The sequence below is a fragment of the Parus major genome, chromosome 3 (genome assembly GCF_001522545.3).
Source record: "Parus major isolate Abel chromosome 3, Parus_major1.1, whole genome shotgun sequence".
Classification (NCBI taxonomy): Eukaryota; Metazoa; Chordata; class Aves; order Passeriformes; family Paridae; genus Parus; species Parus major.
This window is the reverse complement of record NC_031770.1, coordinates 9,561,504-9,584,310: the sequence shown is the minus strand read 5'-3', so window position 1 is coordinate 9,584,310 and position 22,807 is coordinate 9,561,504. Positions and strand designations below refer to the sequence as shown.

The 22,807-nt window shown below is 46.6% G+C and overlaps 1 protein-coding gene across 1 annotated transcript; it reads left to right on the top strand.

Annotated features, from left to right (window-relative positions):
* Positions 1-12,844: 12,844 nt before the first annotated feature.
* LGALSL (galectin like) lies at positions 12,845-22,530 on the top strand. Its single transcript, XM_015623158.2, has 5 exons — positions 12,845-13,064; positions 13,194-13,265; positions 13,440-13,528; positions 13,991-14,168; positions 16,826-22,530. The coding sequence occupies exons 1-5, from the start codon at positions 13,032-13,034 to the stop codon at positions 16,967-16,969; spliced, it is 516 nt and encodes a 171-aa protein (XP_015478644.1). The 5' UTR covers positions 12,845-13,031; the 3' UTR covers positions 16,970-22,530.
* The last annotated feature ends 277 nt before the right edge of the window (positions 22,531-22,807 follow it).

Here is a 22,807-nt window from a genome sequence, read left to right as displayed (position 1 = left end):
AGATGTTAATTGGAGACTGTGGCTTCTACAGACTCTGACAGTGGTAGCTGAGTTCCTACAAAAGACTCCAGCTCTACCCTGCAGGTCCCAATCATTGTGAGCCTGTATCCCAGCAATGCTCTCGCCAAACCCACCTCACTGTGCAGGCTTTGACTCAGAAAAGCACACAGGCACATGTTGAGGTGACAGGTTTAGACTTTTGGATTTCTGCATGTATTTAAAATCTTTGGGTCTGTGTTTAAATACATGATTACAGGCAAGTGCCTGCATAAGTGCTTTGAACTTGGGCAGGGATCCCCAAACAACGCATGTCCCCCAAGCCTACTGCTTCCTGGCTCACTTCATTCCTCACTAAGGATGCCAACATTTCCCACCCCGGCTTCAAATCAAGTACTCAGTGTCCTCTGCCTGCACATCATACCTGGTCCTCATGTATAAAATCACGTATAGCCCATGATTTTAAAGTCTTGAGCTAATAAGCTTTCCAAAAGAGATGAATCGTCTAAAGAACAGGTGGGAAAAAAACAGGGCAGAAGTTTTATGATGTGTTTGTTTTACTTTACACCCTGGATTTACAGCTGATGAACTCACAAGGAGTCATCTATTGTTCTTACTCTGGCTGAATGGTTTTACTTGAAAAGGGAACTGATGAATTAAAGCATTTAATTATCCCACAGTTTCAAGTGTTGTCAGAAAATGCCTATCAGTTTTAAGCCTCTATTTTCCAGGAAACCACTGTGTGAGTGTTTCTACAAGGAAAGCACGCTCATGGGATAGGCAATGACCACATCAGGAGTCGGAAGGCACGTCAGTATGATTCTTCCCCCTTCAAACAATCATGTTTGCATGCACCAAGCCATTGTAAGCGTATTGCTGCATTACTGCTGTTGCAATACTGTGCCTGCAAGAGATGGTGTCAGCCAGAACAACAAGCCAAGTAACACACTAAGTCTTTCCAATTAAGCTTTTTTACCTAACAAGTGTTTATTCAGGTTCACTCCAAATGCTGAAAAAGATTAAAGATTCCTTGAAAAAGGTTCATAGCTGCTGATATGGTCCGAGCAGATGAGGGGGAAAGGAAAAGTTTGTGCAATAATAGAGATGGGCTAATGCATTGCAACAAAAACATTTCAGCCTGAGAAGCTGCTACTGTGACTGTGGGCTGCCAGCAGGGCAACGTGCCAAAACACTTCTGAAATGTGGCTGCGGTTGTAGAGAGCAATAAGAAAATGTCTCACATGCCGGCACAAACCTCTGCTATCCCAACAGAAAGCACAGAGGAAATGGGAATGCAAACAGAAGCCTGGTAGTCAGCTGCAAGACCAGCTCTCTCTCCCTGACATACTTGCCACCCAGCAAGGTGCGAGACAGGAGGCGACAGAAGTGCGCTCACCCCCCTGCTCAAAAGTAGCGACAAATTCTGTCTATAATTCCTGTAGTTCTTCTGAAACTGTTGCTCCAAAAGTGGGAATCTGGCCTGGTTACATAAAGGCTTCTGCTGTGTCAGACCAACTCTGCTTCAGATGAAGCAGGACATGACTGTGCCTCCAGCCAGAATGCCAGGGGTTTAATTACTGCCTCTGCCACCGACGTCCCCACCAACCTCATACCAGTCATGACGTCAGCTGCTGAAATCTGTTTTGAGTCTGTAAAATTAAGCTGAGTGCGTGCTGTCTCCCACCACTTCTCCTGCCTGTGTGGATGCTACATCTCCCTGGGCAGAGCTGCTCTCCCACATGGTGTGTATCTACAGTGCAAAGCAAAGGGAGAGAGCGACAGGCTGAAATAAAACCCTCACTGGAGAACACTAATTGCTTGGGTCTTCTTCCCCTGTTTGGTTTCATGTTTTTCTCTTGCAGGTTTTCCACACTGCCTTAGCCTTGAAGACCTCTTCTGTAACTGGCACCCACACCAGTCAGCAATGCCTGAAAGGGAACTTTCTGAGGCAGAGCATTTCTGGCATATTTTCTACTTGCCATCTGTCTACAGGGAAACATCCTCAGGGCAGGAGCCTTCTGTGTCACAGGTTATATTCTGTTAGTCCCTATCAGATAATAAAGCTGTTATTAATTAAGACAGGCTGAGCAGGGACTGGTGCTGTATATATACAGCGTGCACTGCACCCAGGTGAGTGGGAGGTAAGACTGGGAGTCTGAGACCTACTGAGTATCTCAGGGGTCAAACACAGGATTTATCTAAGCTGATACTGGGTATTTACACTGTAAGTGGCAGTTCTGGGCTCCTTTAAAATCCTGTGGATAGAAATAGATAATTGTAGACCTCATGTTTCCACAGGAGGCATGATGGTTCATTCCATCCTAAATTCCTTTATATAGAGTCTCAGCATCAAGCCGATGGTGCTGAAGTTGGACAGATGAAGGTGGTGAGATGAGTCTGACTCCAACGCACTTGACTTCTCACAGTCGTCCTTGTTGATATGGTGATGGTGAGAACATTTCTCAATTGGGTACCCTGTGAGTGAAAAATAGTACCCAGCTTATTTTTGTTTAGAATTACATTCAATGGCAGAACTGGCTTTCCCAACATATGGACAAAACCCATGTTCTTGCCAACATAATTTCTACTGATTCCCAGAACCCTGCACAAACATGCGTTTTTGTGCTAGGAAAAACACATGTACCTTTGCTAGGAAAAGACTCTAAGATTTGAACATCATAAAACTGTAATTAAAATTAACTTTTTTCCCCAAGTAAAGCTCTTCCAGAAAAAAACCCCACTTCTAAATGAGATGTACCCTCAGCAAAAAGGACTAGATACATATCCCTGTTAGAACACATGGAAGAAACCTGAATTAATATCACACAGACACTTTCATGCTGTAAAAGTCTGCCACATTAGGAAGTGGATTTACAGAGAGAAAAGCTTCTCAGTTATTCTCTGGCACAAATCAATGTCACAGAGCTACTCTGATGGAATGGAAGCTTCATACAGCACCACTGTTATTACATATTGATTCAGAGTGTCCTCAGGGTCTGTCCATTTAACTGGTGCACTACTTTCAGAATGGGTTTTGGTGTGTCCCATCATGCTGCATTCCTGCTTTTGGAAAAACCTGATGGAATGACTGAATTGTTTTCTGTAAGGATGCTGAAACCATGGTAATTTCTGAAACAGGTGGCAGGAAACATGGGCACCTTAGGACCAGCCACCCTGATAGGACACCAACTTGCAATATAGGTCACAGGTTCTGGGAAAATACGGTAACCTTGGCTTTGAAGGACAAATGGAAAGGTCAATTCTTCTGCAGATGGTTTGATCATTAAATGCCCTTGCCCTCCAGCTCCGCTTGTTTAAAAGGCATGGCGCTTCTTTAGGGATAGGAGTGGCTGCTGACCTCGATATTTAACTAATAATTAAATGTGATCATTGCAAAAAGGCAAAACCATCATCACTTTTTAACATGGATTATTTTGGGAAGGGGGTTGTATGGTGACATTTGGGACGTTCAGGTTGCACTTGGAAAGCCCTCTGTCACCCTGGGAATTGCCCACCAGAGCTAAAACAGAAGTCACAGAAAAAATGGGGAGATTAGGAAAAGGGAGTGATGTGGGGAAGTTGGAAGGATCTGGGAGAGACTTGGAGGAGGAAAGAGTTGGAAAATATGCCTTATTTATTCAGAGGACAAACAATACAGATCCTCCGTCATTAACAATTAATCACCCTGGGCGCTCTGGCCCAAGACTGACAAAGGGTTTAGGTGTGGTGACAGAAACTCCTACACCTCCCTTCTGTGTGCCTGGATCCAGCAGGAAAATACTTAAACCCCAGCTACTCACCTATACTTCCAATATGAGGTACCATAATTGCTGAGTAATTGCAATTAACACCTAAAATGGCCAACACCAAACACTAAGGAAAGGAACCTCCTGCCTCCTCCAGATGGATTTTGAATCCCACTGGTACATGGGAACAAAGGAGGATTGTTCCTTGTTTTATTTCTCATGTTGTCGTGCCCAGATTTGGTGCATCAACTAAGGGCACTGTGACACTCATCAAAGGCAAGGCAGACATGGAAATGTCACCTTCAGTCTGAGATCAATCCAGCACATCCTGTCAAAGCACCCACACTGGCTGGAGGGAAGGAAAGATGTCTTGGCTCCTCTTGACATCAGACCACTGGGCAGCCAATGAGGAATGTTAGGTTCATGACACAGAAGAGATGGAGGACCAAGTCCACCTAGCCCTGTAAAAAGAATATTCTTCTGGTAAGGTGTGAAGAAGAGGGATCTTCATGTATCTCTCTCTCACCACCATTTGTATATGTTGTCCAAGTAATTGTTTTTGAACAGCAAATAAAGCCTTACTAGTCCAAGGAACATATTGATAATCAGCAAAAAGTCTTGGTATTAAGGGAAGATTACTTAAGCACCTGGGGATGTAAAACATTCAGTAGACAACCCAGTGGACTAGAAGCTAATGGGTGAAGGCCTTCCTCTCCAGATAAACCATCCTGCCAGGAGTAACCAGACACACAGGGATCCCACCCACTGCAACACCCACTGGAAGTGTCACTCACAGCACTTGGAGGGAGTAAAAATTCTGTTTAGCCAACTTACTTTCACTTGTAAACTCCCATTGATTTTGCTGCTTCCTACAAGATGAGTAGAGTGGGACAATCTCCTAAATTGTGTCTGTGTTCCAGAGGCAAATCCCTTTATGGGGAACACTCCAAGACCTTTAATTAACTTATGGCCATATCACACCATGAAACTCATACCACTCATCCAGCAGCTGTCATCTAGTCCTCAGAGAGCACGATGCTCTTTTCTGAGCCATTAGAAGCACTCCTAAAATACCAGGGGGGTTCTTTGGAGCAAGTGCCTTCAGTTTTTGGCCAGCAGACCTGTGGCATCCATGGCCTACCTTTAACAGGTCTGTTAAAGTTAAGAAAACCAACCTCTTAACAGCAGGTTTCAATTTACCACCAAAGAAGCTGAACAGCCCCCCCAGAGTATTTCCAGAGTTTACAAATCAGGAGAGCTCACAGCCTATGTTACAGCTTACATTAGATCTTCCCATCAAAATTCCCATGGAACCTCTCTGGGTAACAAGATGTGAGAGGACCATGACCCAAGGGGGCATGGCTGCAGGCATGAAGAAGACTTCTCACTCAAGTTATTCATCAAATGAATAACATGAATGAGTCTTACTGTGTTGTGAGCCTCCCAGGGCTGAAAGAAGTTGAAGCTACAGAGCTGGAAGTCCAATTTTGTCTTCCCTTGGGAAACATTTTCCCCTAAGTGCTTACTGAACCAACGTTGTGAACATCCTTCCTGTGCTACCCTTTATCCACTTCCATAACTCTGTTATAGAATAGAAAATGTTCAAAGTCACAGATATGCAGTGTTTAAGTGCTGACTGATTGAGTAGTTCCATAGGATAAGGCAACCCCCAATTGCAATGCCAAGACAAACATGCCTGTGTGTACATGCAAGGATGTGTTCTTTGTGGCTCCACTGCCTCAGTGATCTCAGACAACAGAAAGGCTCAAAAATTCTCAAGTACCCCAAAGTTTTGGGAAAACAGGCAATAAAGCTGAGAAGCCAGACTCCTCCAGTGTCCTTGGTGAGAGAAATACAAGTGGAACCCCATTATTGTGACATCAAAGGCCAACAGCAGACAACCCTGGACTGCTGGATCAGACACAAAGCTGGAAGAAACCAGGCTTTGCTGGCTCTATGGCTTGTGGCATGATTGGGTGCATTCCCTGCAGTGTCACTGTGCCTTCACTGCACTTGGCACTCAGCTGTCCTGATTAGGTGAGGACAGGTTTGTTCTCCTCTGCTCCCTCACCTCTGCCTGCAGTACAGGCTCAGGGGACTCCTGCCCTGCTTTGTCACTGACCTGCTAAGCCACTTTCTCCCTTGGCACCTCTGTTTCCTCATCTTTGAAATGAGGATTACGACCTCTGGGAGACACTTTGATGTCCACAGATGAAGTGTGCTGCAGCACATATGATCATTTTCTCTATTTTAAATGCTAGGTGATATATCGCTGCGGGGCTTTTTTCTTTTGTTTATTAACTTTTATTATTAAAAATGGAAATCAATGAACCACCCTAAAATATATATATTTAAAAAAAAAAAGGGAAACATTTTTGGATCAGCTTTCTCTTTTGAATATAATTATGGGAGAGAAAGCAATTTTGAAACAAAAGTGGCAAAGTGCAATGCTCAGAAACTGAGAGGCAGAATGTATTTGTCCACCCAGCAGTTTGCTGTTGCAATATTCCTCCTCTCTTCCATTTTCTAAGTCAATGTAGAAAACATTCTTCCTAGATAAATAATTTAGCTCTGAACTGCTGCAATGCACAGCAGGATGCCTGTAAGAGCAAAGTGCTGCTCATGGAGGGTACCTCGCATGACCCAGACAGGAGGAGGAGTTCAGACTGCAACAAGTGCTGGGTGGGAATGCAGCACCTGAAACCCATTGTGCAGAGGCTGGGAAACCTGACTGGATCAGCCACTCAGTGCAGTTCCCATCTCTCCTTTTCCTCACAGGAATGGCCTTGTTCCCAGCCTGGGCAGATGTGCTGATAGAATAGGGTGCTCTGAAGGCACTGTTGGATGATAAAGAGAAGTTGTGAGTCTCACACTGTACCTGCAGATGTTCAGTCAGATGCTGGCGCTGCTCCTAATGCACCAAAACCAGCAAACCACTTTGGGCAAACCAGTGGTGTCCAGGAAATCCAGCAGGGACTGCACTGCCCACATATGACTAAGTGCAGAATTTGTTCTGCATATAACTTGAACTGCTGGGGCCACCAATTAAAAGGTAAAGATGAGATTTCCATGTTCCACATTTCATTTGCAGAAAGTACTTTAAAAGCAAGAATATTAAGGCAGGTTTTTTAAATTACAGGTGAAGAATATTCCCCGTAGAGCTTTTCAAAATAGTGAACAGCCCCCACCCTATCCTGAAGACAGTGAAAAGCTATGGGAAGCCTCTTCTGGACTGAGCAGTGTCATGGTATATTTGGATACCTCATCTTTGCAGTACAAGGTACTTCATAAATTCAGCTACATTTTACAAATTCATTAGGAAAGCAAACAGAAAACTCTGGCAAATAAAGGCTCAATTTCCTTTGTACATAGGAATCTAACATGCCATTTCACTCTTTCACCACTTAATTAATTCGGTTTCAAACACCCAGGTTCTCTAGACCTTAACAGCCTTCCTGACATCATGCCCTGCCTGTGTCCTGCCCTCACTCTGACCAAGTAGCCCTGCTCTGAGGAGATCCCCTAAACTCACCAGGACATGGTTCTGGGCAGCCTGCTCTAGGGAATCCTGCTGGGGCAGATATTGGACCAGAAGAGCTCCACAGGTCCCTTACCCTCCACACTTGAGTGCGATACTCTGCTTTGGTTTGTCTCCTAAAGCACCTCAACTCAGACCGGCTGCCTGTTAGGAAGGATTCTGGGACAAGGAATGATCCCAAACTCAATCCTCTCTCAAGATTCATCCCCAAACAACAGCTCTCCACTCCAGAAAATCCTGTGGCAACACGGTCAGAAGAGAGAAAAGAGCATTTTACTGTGGAGATGGACTGGGGGGGAGGGCAGGAGTCACAGTGCTTCAGCTGATGAACATGAATCAGCACCTGCAGCAACAGTCACAGAACTCTGAGAAAACCAGAAAGGCAGAAGGAGGCAGGATTTTGTTCCCTTTGGGAGAGCAGCCCCTTAGCACAAAGCACCACTGTTGAGTTGTCACCTGGCACCAGCAGACTGAACGTGGCAGAGTTGGGACTCTGTGCTCCCAGGCTCCCTGTCCTGCATGACAGATTTTCTCCCAGTAGTGCCAGTGAGCACATAGCAGAGCTGCTGGTGGCTCCCCAGACCTCTCCATCTCCCTGACTGGCACTGTGGGACTCCCCTCCCTTCCACACAAGCTCACTCCACTGGCTGCACATCCCTGCACCACAGCACAGCCAGAGGCAGCTGAAAGTCTCCCACTGTCATCTCTGCTGGCCTCCACCAGTTTCTCCAGATTCCCAGCACTGGCTGGACTCCACTGGGAAAAAAAGGAGTAGGAGAAAGTGTGCAGTGATGCCTCTACTGCTCAGCAGGAGCACCAGCACTCAGTGACTGAGCCCAGAGCAGAGAGACTCTCCATGACATAGAGGCAGCTCAACTCCAGGTGGGTCACCCAGGCTCTCTCAGTTCCTTGTGGTGTCCTGTGCAGCAGGAATGGACATGGAGTGAGCTGACCTCCAAGCCATCTCTTCTCTCTTGTCAGGCAACTCTGCCCAAGTCCTGCTGCAGCCACAGGGAGACCTCTCCCCATGTGGGGAGCTGGGTTCCCCTATCCAGCTGTGCCTGGAGCATCCCCCAGCTTACCCCAGCAGTGTGTCCACCCACAGCTCTTTCCTCTGCAGAAAGAGAGCAGAAAGCCTCAGGCCCTGCTGCCCCCAGAAGGAGAGCAGAGAAGGGTCTTTGCACTCATGGGGAAGGGCATGGTGGCAGAACAGAGGTGCTGCCCAAGCTCTGGTTCTCTCTGCCCTCTGTGTGGCATGAGCACAGCTGGGAACCTCTCCTGCCTGCCTCTTGGATGTGGGAACCACAACTCATCCGAAACTGGCAATGCAGGAGACAGTGGGAAAGAGGCAGGGAATGAATGTCATGTCTTCATGGTGACTTCCCTGCTCTTCCTCTTCCCCAGCCAGCTCCTTCCTCCCACCCAGCACCCACAGCTGCTCCAGGGGACAGAGGGAGCTGTGGGTGCAGTTTGGTGCCCTGTTTGCTATAAGGAGAGGCAAGTAGTAAGCTTGAGGTAACTTCCACTGTGTCTGACATGCATTTATGTACATGCCTTCAGATCCTGCGGCAAACTTCAGTAAACAGTCCTCAAGACAGATATTTCTGATACACACGTGTTCTGCACCAGATGTGCAGCAGTTCTGTGTGCGACCAAGTGACTCAGCTGCAAGGACCATCTCCATAAACACCAGTTTACACAATGTGTTACTGGGAGTCCCAGAAAACCAACTTCTCCAAGGGGCTCACGCACAGACAGAGCTCAAACCCTAAGGGCAAAACCCTTGACCTCAATAATTCAGGGGGCAACAAGAAGCAGTGAAGCCACATGAAATAAATGTCAAGAAAGGGGTGCTGCTCCTGGCCCTGGCTTTCCTCCTCTGTCCACAGGGATGTGACAGCGCAAGCCTGTGAAAGCACACAGGCTGCTAAACACTCCCTCCACGCTGTCTGTACTGATAACTGTCACTTGTCTTTCCCACGGGTGAGCGTGGGAGGGCAGGCTCAGGGACATCTCCACCAGAACACAGCGCCCCTCGCTCGTTCTGCCTCGCTGCACAGTGCCAGAGGAACCTGTCGTCGGAACACTTTGAAGCCACGCAGCAAGAGGGCATGCACAACATCTCCTGCTCTGCTCTCCAGTCCCCTGCCCCTTCCAAACCCCTGTAATTGTCAGTACCATCCTCTATCAAGTCCTGCTCTGGACACTCCATCCAGGGTAAATTTATACTTGAAAAAAAAAACTCTAACTGAGGATTTGCAGTGGCAAAGCCACAAAGGTAAAAAAAAACCCACCATACAACCCAAGTAATTGTTTATCAGCACTGCCATTCAGGTGTAATTCTGAAATAGTTCCTCTGAACTATTAAACACTTGGCTCCAACCACTGAATCACATTTATTCCCAGACATTCTCCTTTATTGTATTACTCAGCTTTTTCCGAGTCTTACAAAAACCAGGAGCAGGGTGCCTTGCCACCCAGAAACCAAAGGAAGCTTCCATGAAACCAGCAAACACCTCCCATCCCCTCAACATTGTCATTAAAAAAGCAAAACAAACCAGAGAGGTTCTACAAGTCAGCCTATAAACCCAGGCATGAGGAGGGTAATGTCAGTGGTAATGGGGCAAGAAAGGCAGGGTAATTATACCACACCAAATTTGCAATCGTGCTGCATTCCTTACCAGTGAAGGCCAGCTAAGAATTAGATACACCTTTTTAAATCATCAAAGGGAGTGGCTGCAAGATACAAGGTGCTGGGATTAAGATGAAGTTCTGGGTTTGCCAGTTCTCAGCAATGGCTTTGGTGGCTGGGCTGGGCATGTCATTAACTGCTCCCAAATGGTGTTCACGCCATGCCACTTCTTTTTAATCTTTATATGATTCTCTGCATTTCAAGAGTCCCAGCCTCCCACTGAGCAAAAGGCTGTACAAACCCAGAAATGGAAGACAATACCTATCCACAAGGTTTTTTGCACATGGTCAACCAGACAAGTTTGGTAGCTTGTACATCAGCACCATTTCAGTGGTGCACAAATATTTATCATGTTGCTCTAGCTACTACCACAAGGTCTGCAAGCTCAGGCCCTCAAGTATGATAACTCAAGGGCTTCCCTGCCAAGAAAGCTGTTAAAAATACTGAAGGGGGTCTATTTTGTACAGATGATTTAACAAGCACTACATGGGTGAGGGAACAGACTTGGCTCAGACCTCTCCTTTTTCAGAAGGACAAGTAGAGGAGCTTAGGTGTAGCACTTACCCTGCAGCTCTTTGCAGAGGGGAACCTTTTGGGAACCTGGGTCCCAAGGAAGCCCCTCCATGGGTGAGAGGCACAGTGCTACCCAGACATGGAATTCTGCTCCATGGACTGCTGGGCAGTGCAGGGAATCTTCTGCTGGAGAACACTTCCCTCAGAGAAACTACAGGAATGACCATCACACAGGCAGGACAGCAGCACACAGAGGCAGAGCTCCTCTCTGGCTGCCTCATATTGTTCATGGTATACAGAGGATTTCAGTGCCCCCTTGGACTATTACAGGCTAAGAGGATAACATGGCACAGAAACAGACAGGCAGAGGCCACCAGAGCTTTAAAAACTCATGAATGTCTTTTTCCATCAAAATTTCATAGTGCGGGTTGTTCCAGTCAAACCATGGCCAGCAAAACAAATGCTGCATTTATGCCAGTTTTGGGAAAACACGCCAAAAAGACAAGCACAAGGCAAAGCAGCTAGCCAAATGGACAACTCTTGCTATTTAATTATTTTGAAATGAAAAAGTTCATTTAAAACCAGCGACAAAACAAATACATAATGATGGCCTCTCCCTTCATAAAACACCATGCTTTGGCACAAACAACTGGCTGGCCTGATTTTATGTACAATGAGTTTAATTTTATCCAACAGTGTCTCTCTGTACAGCAGAGGAGACAAAGAGTTCTGAAAAGAGCTCTTTGGACAATGTGTAACACCATACAACTCAATTGAAAAAAAAAAGTTTAGGACGATTTCTGTCGTATCTTAGGCCAACAGAAAAAGAAAACATAATGCAGTTAGTATCATCATCGTGGTGAGGTGAGCAGCATACAAGAGCTGAAATACATCAAGCTAATTCCAGTTCCACTTTGTGGTAAACTTGTGAATGTGCTCACCTGACCACTGTAAAGCCAGCTGTTTCTGATGTGTGATGGGTTCATGTTACTGCACTATTTACAAATTCAGTCACCAGCGAGATGCTTTCCTGTGCAGTGATGAGACAGTGTTTTGGCAAGAAGAAAACAGTCCAGTGGTTTTCCCATGCTGAGACCTGGGTCACAGGGATGCTCACTGCCTCTGTGCCCAGCTGTGCTGGTACACCCTGAAGAAGCCATGACTTCAGTATTTGACTTCCAAACATGAGCTTCTATGAGCCATCTCCAGCTGGACATCCAGAGAACAAAACATGCCCAAATTAGTGGGCACTACTGAAAAAAATAGCCAAGCATCTAAACACTTGCAAAATCTCTTCTTACACTCAGTACCTCTTGATTTCTTAAATGGCATCACCTACTGATTGCAAGCGTTTCCCAACAGACACCATCATATTGAAACCCTAAATATTGCAGTGACTTTGCTTCTCCCACTCCACTTTACTCTATGTAATTAATCCTCACAGTGCCTCGGAGGAGGAAGGACAGGGACATTCACCAACCCAGCCCAGTGTGTAAGCAAGAAGCCCAGGCAGCGTGTGAGGTCCTGCAGAGCACAGGCCAAATCCAGTTGCTGTGTCACGTTCCTAAAGGGATGCTCATGCCATCAAATCCCAGCGGTGAAGAAGCGACAAGAAAGCCTTCCTCAATTCCCCCCACCCAAGACCCTGAACTCATCCAAAGGACCATGACAGCACGTTTGAGTCGCTCCTGCAGTGGTACAGGCCGGTGGCCTCGGCCGGAGGTGGCCGTGCTCCCGCAGAGCGGGACACCCGCAGACACCGCCGCGTTGCGTAACTACGGCCACTGCATGTCAATGGCAGCTCCCCGGCACGGGCCGGCTTATGCAATTACCGCACCTCGCCGGAGGCTGCGGGCACGGCGGGCCCAGCGGGGCTGCGGCCGCACTCGGCCGGGAGACTCCCCTCACCCTCAGGCCGGGGCTCTGCCCACCCACCCTGCCCGGGGCCTCAGCCCCCTGAGGGCGCTGGCAACGGGGTACGGAGAGGAGAGGGGTGGAGGTTCATCTCGGAGGGGCCGAGCAGTGTCCCCACCTCTGGAGGAAGGGACTCACTCAGGACGCCCGGCTCGGCACATCCTCTTCGCCGAGGTGTGCGGGCTCGGACATAAAGGTGGTCCCTGACACGATGGGTGCGGGGCTGCTGTGGCCCCTCCCCAGGCGCCCATCACCTGCAGGCGCCAGGTGAGGGGCCGGGCCCACCGCCGGCCCCCGGCCCAGCGCTCTCGCCGCTCGCCGAGGGACGGCCCCGCCGCGGGGCTGCGGAGCGGAGGAAGCGGCAGCAGCCCCCGCCCCGCCCTGCCCGGCTCCCCCTCGGGCCAAGGGCTGGGCTCCCCGCCGGGCGAGGCAGTGCCAGCCGGCCACCTCCCCTCCTCCTCTTCCTCCTCCTCCTCCTCGCCTTCCTACTTCTGCACCGGCTCCGCTCCGGCTCCGCCGCTACCCCTCCGCCGCCGGGGCTGCCACAGACCCCCCTCCCTCCATCCCTCCCTCCCTCCCTCTCCCCCGCCCTCCGCCCTGTCCCCAGCGCCGCCGCCACCGCTTCCACAAGATGGCGGGGACCGTGGCCGAGCGGGACGCGCTGGTGAGTGCGGCTGTGGGCACCGGGACGGGCACCGGGACCGGGCTGGGGCCCGGGCAGGGCACCTGCGGAGCGGGGCGGGCTGGGGGGCTCCGCCCGGCCCTGCCTCAGCGCTCTCCTTTTTACCTGCAGAAAATAGAGGACGGGCATTTAAACAACTCCCTGGGATCTCCGGTGCAGGCTGATGTGTACTTCCCTCGCCTGGTAAAAATCACCTTTGTGGGGTTGTTGGTTTTGTTGGGTTTTTTTTGTGGTGGTGGTGTGTTTTATTTTGTCAACCCCTTTACTCTCCCCCGCCCCCGCTCAGCTCCGGCTGCACAAGGGCGGTCGCTGCTGATGCCGAGCTGACCCTCGCCACCTTCCCCCTGTCCTTTCCAGATCGTCCCCTTCTGTGGGCACATCAAAGGAGGAATGAGGCCGGGAAAGAAGATCTTAGTTATGGGCATAGTGGACCTCAACCCCGAGAGGTAACACCTGGGCAGGGCTGTCCGTGCCGGGGGCACCGGGCCCGGGGAGGGGGCGAAGGGGGACGGCCACCCGCACGTACACACACACATCCGCACGGATCCCTCCTTTCTGGAAAGGATTATTTTTATCATTTTAAATATAGCATGCTGATTTCTCCTTTGACCCATAGAGGGGGCATTTCTTCAAGGGATTCCGTTTTCACTTGGGAGTGAAGGAGCATATCAAGCATATATATTTGCATATATGTACAGATATATGCACAACGCCACGCACACACACATATATATTCCATAACCATGTTCTTGTCCTCGTTGAGCTTTCAGAGAGCTGAAAAGCTGTGAGCTGTCTTCCAGCCTGTGCCGCTATATGGCTCTAATAAGCTGAGAAATAAGACTGGTGGCATTTGGGGCTTACGTGCTTTTTTTTCTGGCTGAATGAGATCTGTTCTGTTTGTGTTGCAGCTTTGGCATCAGTCTGACTTGTGGGGAGTCAGAAGATCCTCCTGCAGATGTAGCCATAGAACTGAAAGCTGTGTTTACAGAGAGACAGTTTGTCAGAAACTCTTGTGTAGCCGGAGAATGGGGGGAAGAGCAGTCGTCTATTCCTTACTTTCCATTTATACCGGACCAGCCTTTTAGGGTGAGTACCAGGATGGCAGTGGCTTACACCATGTCTGATAAAGTGTCATTTGATACGAGTTGCAGCAGAACCTGACATGCCTTTCATGAAATCACAGTGTAGCCCTCACTGCTCCGGCTGAGACACCAGTTGCTGGTTTGTTTGTATCCATCGATTTGTTTGGAGATCCCGCTGCTACATGCAGCTGCAGGCAGTTCAGAAGGGGCTGTGAACACCTCACCTGGGCGCTATGACAAGTCAGAGGTTGTAATACTGTGTGATGAAGCGCAACTTCCTGAGCTTAGTTTTATAACCATAAATTAAGAAGTACCTCTATGTTATTAGTGCATTACAAGTTATTACTGGAGAATGTTAATATTCAGTGAGACTGCTGTATGTATTGATGGTTTTTTTAATGGACATACTGTTTGTAATTTAGTGCAGCTAATAAGGATCACGTTCATCCTTTGTCTCCAGGGATGTTACATTAAGGCTGACCGTAGCTCTTCATGTTAGCAGATTAAACAGCTAAGCAATAGTGGTATTCTTTTCTGAACTCTGGGATTAAACCTTCCATGAAATTTAAATCAGTAGTCACTTGAAAATGGTATACATGGAAGTGCTGTGGTGCTGTGGATGGACTGGGTTGACCTAGAAGCAGATTCCCATCTGTAGTGTTTATGGTTATGTGAAGATGTCTTTGCAAATCAGGAATAACAAAGTATGCGGCTGCAGAGGGCTGCTTCCTTCTCACTACATTGAGGAAAAAAGACTGCATGCCTCTTCCATGCAGCTGACCCAGAAAACCCCTCCTCCTTCTCCTCCCTGTCCCTCTTACAAAACCTCACTGGCCCCTCTGCTAAATGCCAGCGCTATGACCAGCTGCCAAACTCTCTTAATCCTTCTTGCCCCAAAGATAATCTCCCCCAACCCCAAAAGCTCACCATCTCCCCAGATGCTTGGTGTTAAGAGGGTGTTTATGACTGGTTTTGCTGCAAATTGATTGCGCTCTACTTGCTTCTACAAACTCACCCTCCCATCAGAACTGGCAACACCCTTTGGTGGTGTGGGAAATGTACTTGAAAAGGCTTGGAGTCTGGGTCCTGCTCCATCTGAGAGGGTTCCACTGCTTTCTGCACTGGGTGGTGACTGGGCCCTCAGACGGGCCAGACAAATTATCCAGAGCTAGTTTTGTGTGTGTCCCACTAATGACAGATGACGTTACAGGACAGCAATATTGCACATCTAGCATAGGAGACTAGAAAGGGAGTTGTTATTTTGCCTTTTTTTCCTCCTTTTTTTCCCAAATGCCCAAATAGAATTGAGGCTCCCACTTGACTTTGTACCTTTGATGGTCTCCCTCTCAGTGAATAAATTAGATTATTAAGTGTTCTTGCCAATTACTTGTGATCCAGTCCAATTAGCACTGTGGCGTGGCCGCGGGTGATGTGAAAAGCGGACCGTGAGCAGTGTTAACCATATCTTTTACATAACAAGGCCTCAGGCAGGCACTGCTGCAGTGACACAGGAGCTCCATAGCAGCACAGCCGTTTCCCTGGTACCTGGGTGTACCAGGGATCCAGGAGTTCCAGCTCTCCTGGGCTGCCTGCTGCCACTTCTCCCAGTGCAACGTGCTCTAAGTCGCTTGGGCTTTGGCACAGTCAGTTTGTCACGGGCCTTGTTCCCATTTTTATACACTGTAATAGCAGCAGAGTCGAGTGCCTGGTAGCAACACTTCACTCTGGACTTCCAGCTTCTGGAAATGACCCAGGATTTACATGTGGCTTCCCTGAAGATTTTCCTCTTAGTGTGTCTAGACCTGGAGGTCTTCAAGGGCCTGTAAAAGTGCACATTCTGTGCCCTCATGTCCAAGATTCCTGCTGGGGCAGTTCCAGCAAAGCTTAACAGGGCACCCTCTCAAGCCACTCGAAACATCAGGAATCTCCCAACGTGTCCAAGCTTGTTCAGCTTCAGGCTTTGTTGCTTTTCCAGAGCAATTCTGTAGGTCTCTCAGGGGGAGGAATGAGCTGTGTCCCTCTGAACAGTCTAGCTGAATTCCCAGCAATCCTTCACTGCATTTCCTTCACTGCAGCCCCAGGATGGAGTCTAGTGACAAGAACTGTCTGCAGCCACAGGAGTAAAGGGTTGTTACTTCTGCAGCAGCTGTGTATGTGTGGGAGGGGAGGACAAACTTACACCCCCTCTCCGTGTTTACTCCCTTTCAGTAAGTTAAAAGTAGTGTGGAAAGCGTTGCAGAGGGAGCTGCCTCCTTAAGCAGCAAAAAAAAACCCACCCAAACCACTGAAGCCAACAACTTTGTAGCAAGGAATGAAAGGTTTGGGTTGGAGGTGAAATTTCCTCCTGCTGTGATTAGCAGTTTGAGTCTGTTTCTGGCTTTATTCCAAGACACAAAAGCTCCCAGTAGCCAGTGGGTTGCAGGGTGCTTACTGCTAGGACAATGTGAGATTGGATTAACGTCCCTGTGCAGTAAGAGCAGATCCATCCATAGTGTAGCAGGTGTCAAGGGGACAAACTGGTCTCACCTTGGTCTCTTGTGTGGCACATAAGCAGCACAATGTGCAGCTGCACCAATGCTATTTGAAGTGCTCTTTGTGTGCTGTGAAACAACTTCCCAGTTACACTCTGAACAACATGCTTCAACATCTTATCTTTTACAGGTTGAGATACTTTGCGAGCATCCCCGTTTTAGAATATTTGTGGATGGACATCAGCTCTTTGATTTTTACCACCGTATTGAAACACTGTCAGCAATTGACACAATAAAGATAAATGGAGATCTTCAGCTTACAAAACTGGGCTGAGCTTGTTAGGACTGCAGATTCCAAACCAGCTCAGGTGCCATCGTCCGTTGGGAGCAGTGACAGCCAGCTCTGGACACAGCTATGGTAGGAAGGCTGCCCTGTTCCTTTTCCGCATGCAGTTCTTCACTCCTGTGCCGATGAACCGGGCTGTTTTTTATCCTAACGAAGAGCACTGTTGGTTTATAGACTTTGAGCCGTTTTTCTTGGATCAAAATAGCCCACCTGTGCTGGATAATCAAATTGGAATGGATTCAGAAAGACTTGCAGTCTCGTTTCAAATCTCACAGAAAAGGCAATCTCTGAAATGCAGCGCTAAAACCGGTTACTGAACAGTAGTGACGACAAAAAACAAGTTTTTCTTTTGCAAATATTGTTTCTGCACTGAAGTGGAGTAGTGTAGCACAACATAGGGCCACGTGCTGACGTCCTTACCCAGGGCCTGAGCCTGGTTCCATGGAAATCAATGGCAAAACTCCCACTCACTTTAATGGGGTACAATCAAACTGTCTAGTCCTTAGTCAAGCACAATTCCCACTGATTTCTATGGCATTTTTGCACACACCTTGGGGCCTGCCCTTCTGCTGGTGTAAATCAGCATTACCTCCATAGCTTGTGATGGAATTTTGCTGATTGCCCTCAGCCACTGGTTTGGCCCAAGGACTGTGCAAAAACTGACTGAGGGTGTGTGGACACAGCCTGTGTATTTTAGTCAGGGTATTTGCATAGAATGTAGATCGTTATGAGTTTTTGCACAACGTATTGTTAATGCAATTTTTAAAACTTATCTGTAGTTTATTTATTTATACTCATTGTATGTATTATTAGTAAAAATGAACAATCTTACTGAAGTTTAAGAACAGCAAAAGTGTAAACATTTTGAATGTACAAAATGTTTTAGGTTCTTTGGGTAAACTTTACATATCGTTCTTGAAAAACCATGTTTCCTATCACGCATTTAGTTACATTTTAATGGAGCCCTCTAGGCCCTGGGAAAACGTGGGCATGGTAGTTGGTGGGGGGGGAACTCTGCATATTCACTAGAATCTGTTTTTCAGGGCTTACTAACTTTGCTGCACAGGATGGGTTTGAGTTGAAGTTGATCCATTTTAAAAATTTAAACAGCAAATTTGTGGGTTTTACTGTGCTTTCATAACCTGAGAAAAAGTTAAATTTGGCAATCTCTTACTTCAGGAAGGGAACCAGCCTCTTTCCAAGGGAGATGGGAGATTCTTTACACTTGTTTGAGAACGTATTTGGCCTTTGATATGGCAATTAAAACTTGTCTAGACAGCCAAGTTATTAATGCTTGAAAATCAGCTACTGCACATGAATAATAACTTTTCAAGTAGCTTTTAAAATAGTAGGTATAGCTGTATAAACACAGTCAGTGCGCTACACTATAAATGAACACAGCCACTTTTCTTGACTTCTTTAGGACTAAATATACTTTTTTCCTTGGCTGCTCACAGTGGACTTTAGTGGGTCTTTCTGAGTAGCTATAATCATGGTATAAACATACATTTAGGCAATTTTGAAAACTCATAATATAGGGACTAAAACACAGACTATAAAACATCCTTTGTAGCACAGTATTTAAGAGGAAAAAAAAAAATATCTCACAAACGGAACTATGTTAAACCTGCAATAAAAGTGTGGTTTAAAGCAACCAGAACTGGAATATCCAAAGTTAAGGGTAGAATGCCAATGCAAAGCCTCATTTTGTGCTAATTTGGCCTGCAGTTAAGAAGCCTTAGACTGCAAGCTGAAATTCCAACTGTGGCTCTAGTCCAAAGCCTGTTGAGGTCAATCAGAGTCCTCCGAGCATAGAAGCCTGATTCTTATTTCTTGCAAGTGCAAATCTCTTTGTAAAGCAAGGGGGGGTTGTTGCTGCTGCTGCAAATGAATTAAGAATCAGGCTGCCACCTATAAAATGCAAGTTAAAATTTTAATTTTTAGCCTTAACATTTGACGTTCCTTGACTTTTCTTCTTACTTCCAAAATGAAAGAGAACCTATTGTTTTCCAGATGAACTTTTTATCTGGTGTGTGGCTTTTAAGCTGTACATCAGATTCTGTTTGTACTCCAGATTGAACTGAAATGTTCCTGTCTTGCTCTGTTTTTACTCTTTTACATGATACATAATGACTGTGTCATTTTCCATTGTATAAAGAATGCTGACAGTGTTTCGGTACAAAATATATTCTTAAAAATTATGATAATAAAAATCCGAGGGAAAGGTGCTTTTACATGAGGTATTTTGGATTTTTCTCCAGCTTGGAAATTCCCTATGGTTCCAAAGCTGATGCAGGCATAAAATGAATTCTGTTTGGAGAGAAATTTAGCACCCTCTGTGCCTAGTGCTTTCTCCAGCTGGACATCCAAAGCCAGATTTGCCAATGCAGGGCCAGTGGGAAGTGTAAGTAGCACCATGACCCTACAGTGGCACAAATGCAAGGGGAATCTCCCTGACAGCCCACCAACAGAGATTCCCCCTCCATGCCTTTACTGCATCCCAGAAAAAGCATTTTGGCTGCCTTGGATTTTCACAGCCCCCACACATTCGCTCTCCCGCGGGGGCCTGGCACAGCACAGTGCCTACACCAGGGATGCCAAGGTGAGCTCAGTGCACTGTCAGGGGCATCTCTGGTGGGAGCCAGGGCCTGGTGATCCTGCCTTGCTCCTGTTCCCACCTGCTGTGCTGGGTGCTCCTATTTGTTCCTGCTCCAGGAGTTTGCTCTCTGGGGAAAATGCTCTTTTGACCCTGATTCTGGTTTTGCCTTTGCATAACTACACCACCTGATCCTGCCCTGTTGTGGTTTCAGAGCCAGGCTTCGAGGCAAGAATGGCTGTGAATCCTCTTCTGATGGGTTATGGCTTGGCTGGGAGCTCAAGAAAGGGCATAAAGTCACAGTTAAAGAAAGCTTCCACCTCCGTCTATCTGTCCATCTATCATCTGATTGAAAGCCTTTCTATTTTTCTTTTGCTCTTGGCACTACTGGGCGATACCAGACAAAAAAAGGATGATGTCTGTGTAACCAAGGGCTGCTCCACTCGTGCTTGACTTACACTGGCTGATCATGTTGAGAAGCAACTGCAGAGCACTTGCACATGCAGTGTAAATCAGAGAAAACCAGGGCCTTAATTGTTTTTACCATGCTGGACTTTGGGTCAAATCCAAATGTTTCAAATGGGAGACTGGGTTGCAAAAATTTATACCTGAATTTTTCAGTCTCCACAATTTAAGGGTTATTCATATCTTCATTTTGGATGTAAGCCCTAACAGACATGAAATAAAGACTGTTTCCAAATTAGGCCACATTTATAAAATGCTTTTCAGTAGGGACAGGTAGTCTGTGAGCCTCTTGGAAGCTACAATTCTTCAGGACTTCAGGAGTGAATAAACCAGCCCTTAAAATCTTATGCTAAAATTTATTAGCTGAATGTTTCTGTGGTTTCCTCTGAATGAGGAAGTTGATTCTGCAGTGAAAGAAGTCTTGAATGGGTAAAACCCATGTGGAGTGGAAACACTCAGCATAGCTTTATTTTTCCAAAGAGGAAAAAGAAAAAAAAATACAACTAACTAAAAAAAAAATCGCAACCAAATTATTTAGTTATGTTTGGGATTGGCTGTGATAAAGCTGATTTGATTTAAAAAAACCAAAACTAGGTTATTGCCTGCTCAGAAAGAGCCTTGAAATATTTCAGTGTCATGTGAGGTAGTCTGTCTAAACATATTTCACACAAACGCTTTTTCACAGGCAACTTGTTAAAACTGTTACAAAATACCTTCTTTTTGTGTCACAATTAGAAATGTTTGCCCCACCTTGAAAGAACATTTTGTACTAAATATTCATATGTTGTCCATGAGAACTTGCACTAACATATTATATTCTCCCTCCCCTCCCTGGCTAGTTTGAGCAGAAACAGGCGTAATATTGCTAAACCGGTTGAATGTGACATGTGCTTGAGGCCTAGCATCTTTCTCAAAGGCTGTTTTGAGTAAACAGCCTGAAAACCAAAGGGAGAGCCTGAATCATCATTCTGCTGTGCCAGCTTTCCACCCTTGTCACTCTCCTGCTGTGAGGCTGAGACTGAAGCCCAGAGATTTTCACGCAGAGAACAGCGCTGAGATTTTTATCTTCAGCTTTGAAACGATTCAGTGTGGGGGAAACAAGGCCAGAGTAGCCACAGCGCTCATCAGCTTGGTAGTGAGGTTGGGGTGACATGATGTGCTGTAGCCCCAACAGAGCAGGAGTTCAGAGGGCATTAGGGGGCATTTCAGAGCCAGACAAGGACACAGGCTATGGAGATGCAGGGCAGCTTCCCAGGGATGGGCTTTTTCCACATTTTTAGCTGCCACCTTCTGCACCCCCCTACCGGGACTTGTGGCGAAAAACCAGCATTGCTTACAAGCTTGGACAGCATGGATTGGTTCATGTTCCTACTCACCTGATGTAAAAGAAGCTCCCAAATAAATAACAGGAGAATATAGGAGTAGCCATGCCACTAAGTCATTTCTTCCCCACACACATTCAAGCAGTATATCTGATGTGGGGTTCATTTGGCCTCCTATCCACAGGAAACACTCCCCCAGAGAATTCCAGCACTGTTTTCTGCACTACACAGAGACCTTTCCATGCAGAAAACTGCAGAACAACAATTCTGCTGAGCCAGTTAGCACCCTTCCAGCACCCCTGGAGCTGACATGACAAGGTAAGGAACAAGAGAGGAGGGCTGAAGGCAGCTTCAAATGCCTGCTGTGATAAGCCCAGAAGCAAGGAAGAAAAGCTTACACCAATGTAGGAGCAGTAAATGACCTGATGAGGGGTTTTGTAATCATGGTATTGTTCTGATTTTCTCATGTGGATCAGAAAGCTGCACAGGTGAAAGTCACTTTGCAATGAATGGTGTGCAGGGTTAGAACTAAGGCCAACCCAAACAGGGAGGGAAAAAAATGAGCTGCAGACGCCCTATCTGGCTTTGATACACCCTCCCAGCTCCTCCCAGCAATCACTGCTGTAATGAACATAGACAATTACTACAACAAGGAGATTCAGCAGCATGTGCGAGATCAAAATAATAAACTCCTACTCTGCCACAGGTCCTCCCTAGCTCCTGTTGCTAGGCCTATCCATCTCTCTGTCAACAAATAACTATGTCCTTCTGCTTTCAAAATCCATGTCAAAAATCTCTTTGACTTTCATGGAAATAGGTCCCTAAGAGAAGAGTTATTTCTAGCTCTCACTCTCCAGTTATTTTCAGCTGGGGCATACTCTAAAACTGAGTTTATTTTTAAGTGTGAATAGAGGACTATTTCTGACTGCATTATACATTGGATAGAGTCAACAGGAAGCACAGCCTCTCTCTGCTGCAGGAACACTGGTTTCACAGTTTGCTGGTGAAATGTCTTGTATTCATTATCTTCTGATTTTAAATAGTGAGAGTGTGCACAAAATGACCGGGCAATAACAGTAATATGTATCATTCACCACAGATCTATTTTTATGTCTTGTGCTGATTTCATAATGAACTTTTAATACCAATAAAACATGAAATCTTCACTAGGTTGTTCTGTCTTTTATCTGAACTGTCAAAGCTCATTACATACCCTCCTGACTTCTTTAACTTCTGGCTTTTTTATCTCCTGACTGTTTTCAGACTCTTTCCCTCATTAGACTGTAGGGTGAAACTTTAGAATGAGATGTGCAGCTTTGGTAGCAGCTTGTGTAAAACTGCTTTTACAGTTTAAATGCACCATGCAGAACAATCACATATCTTCATTAGAGGAAAGAACAGCTTGCTGACTCCTGCAAGACTCCTGGTGGCATCACTGGGCAG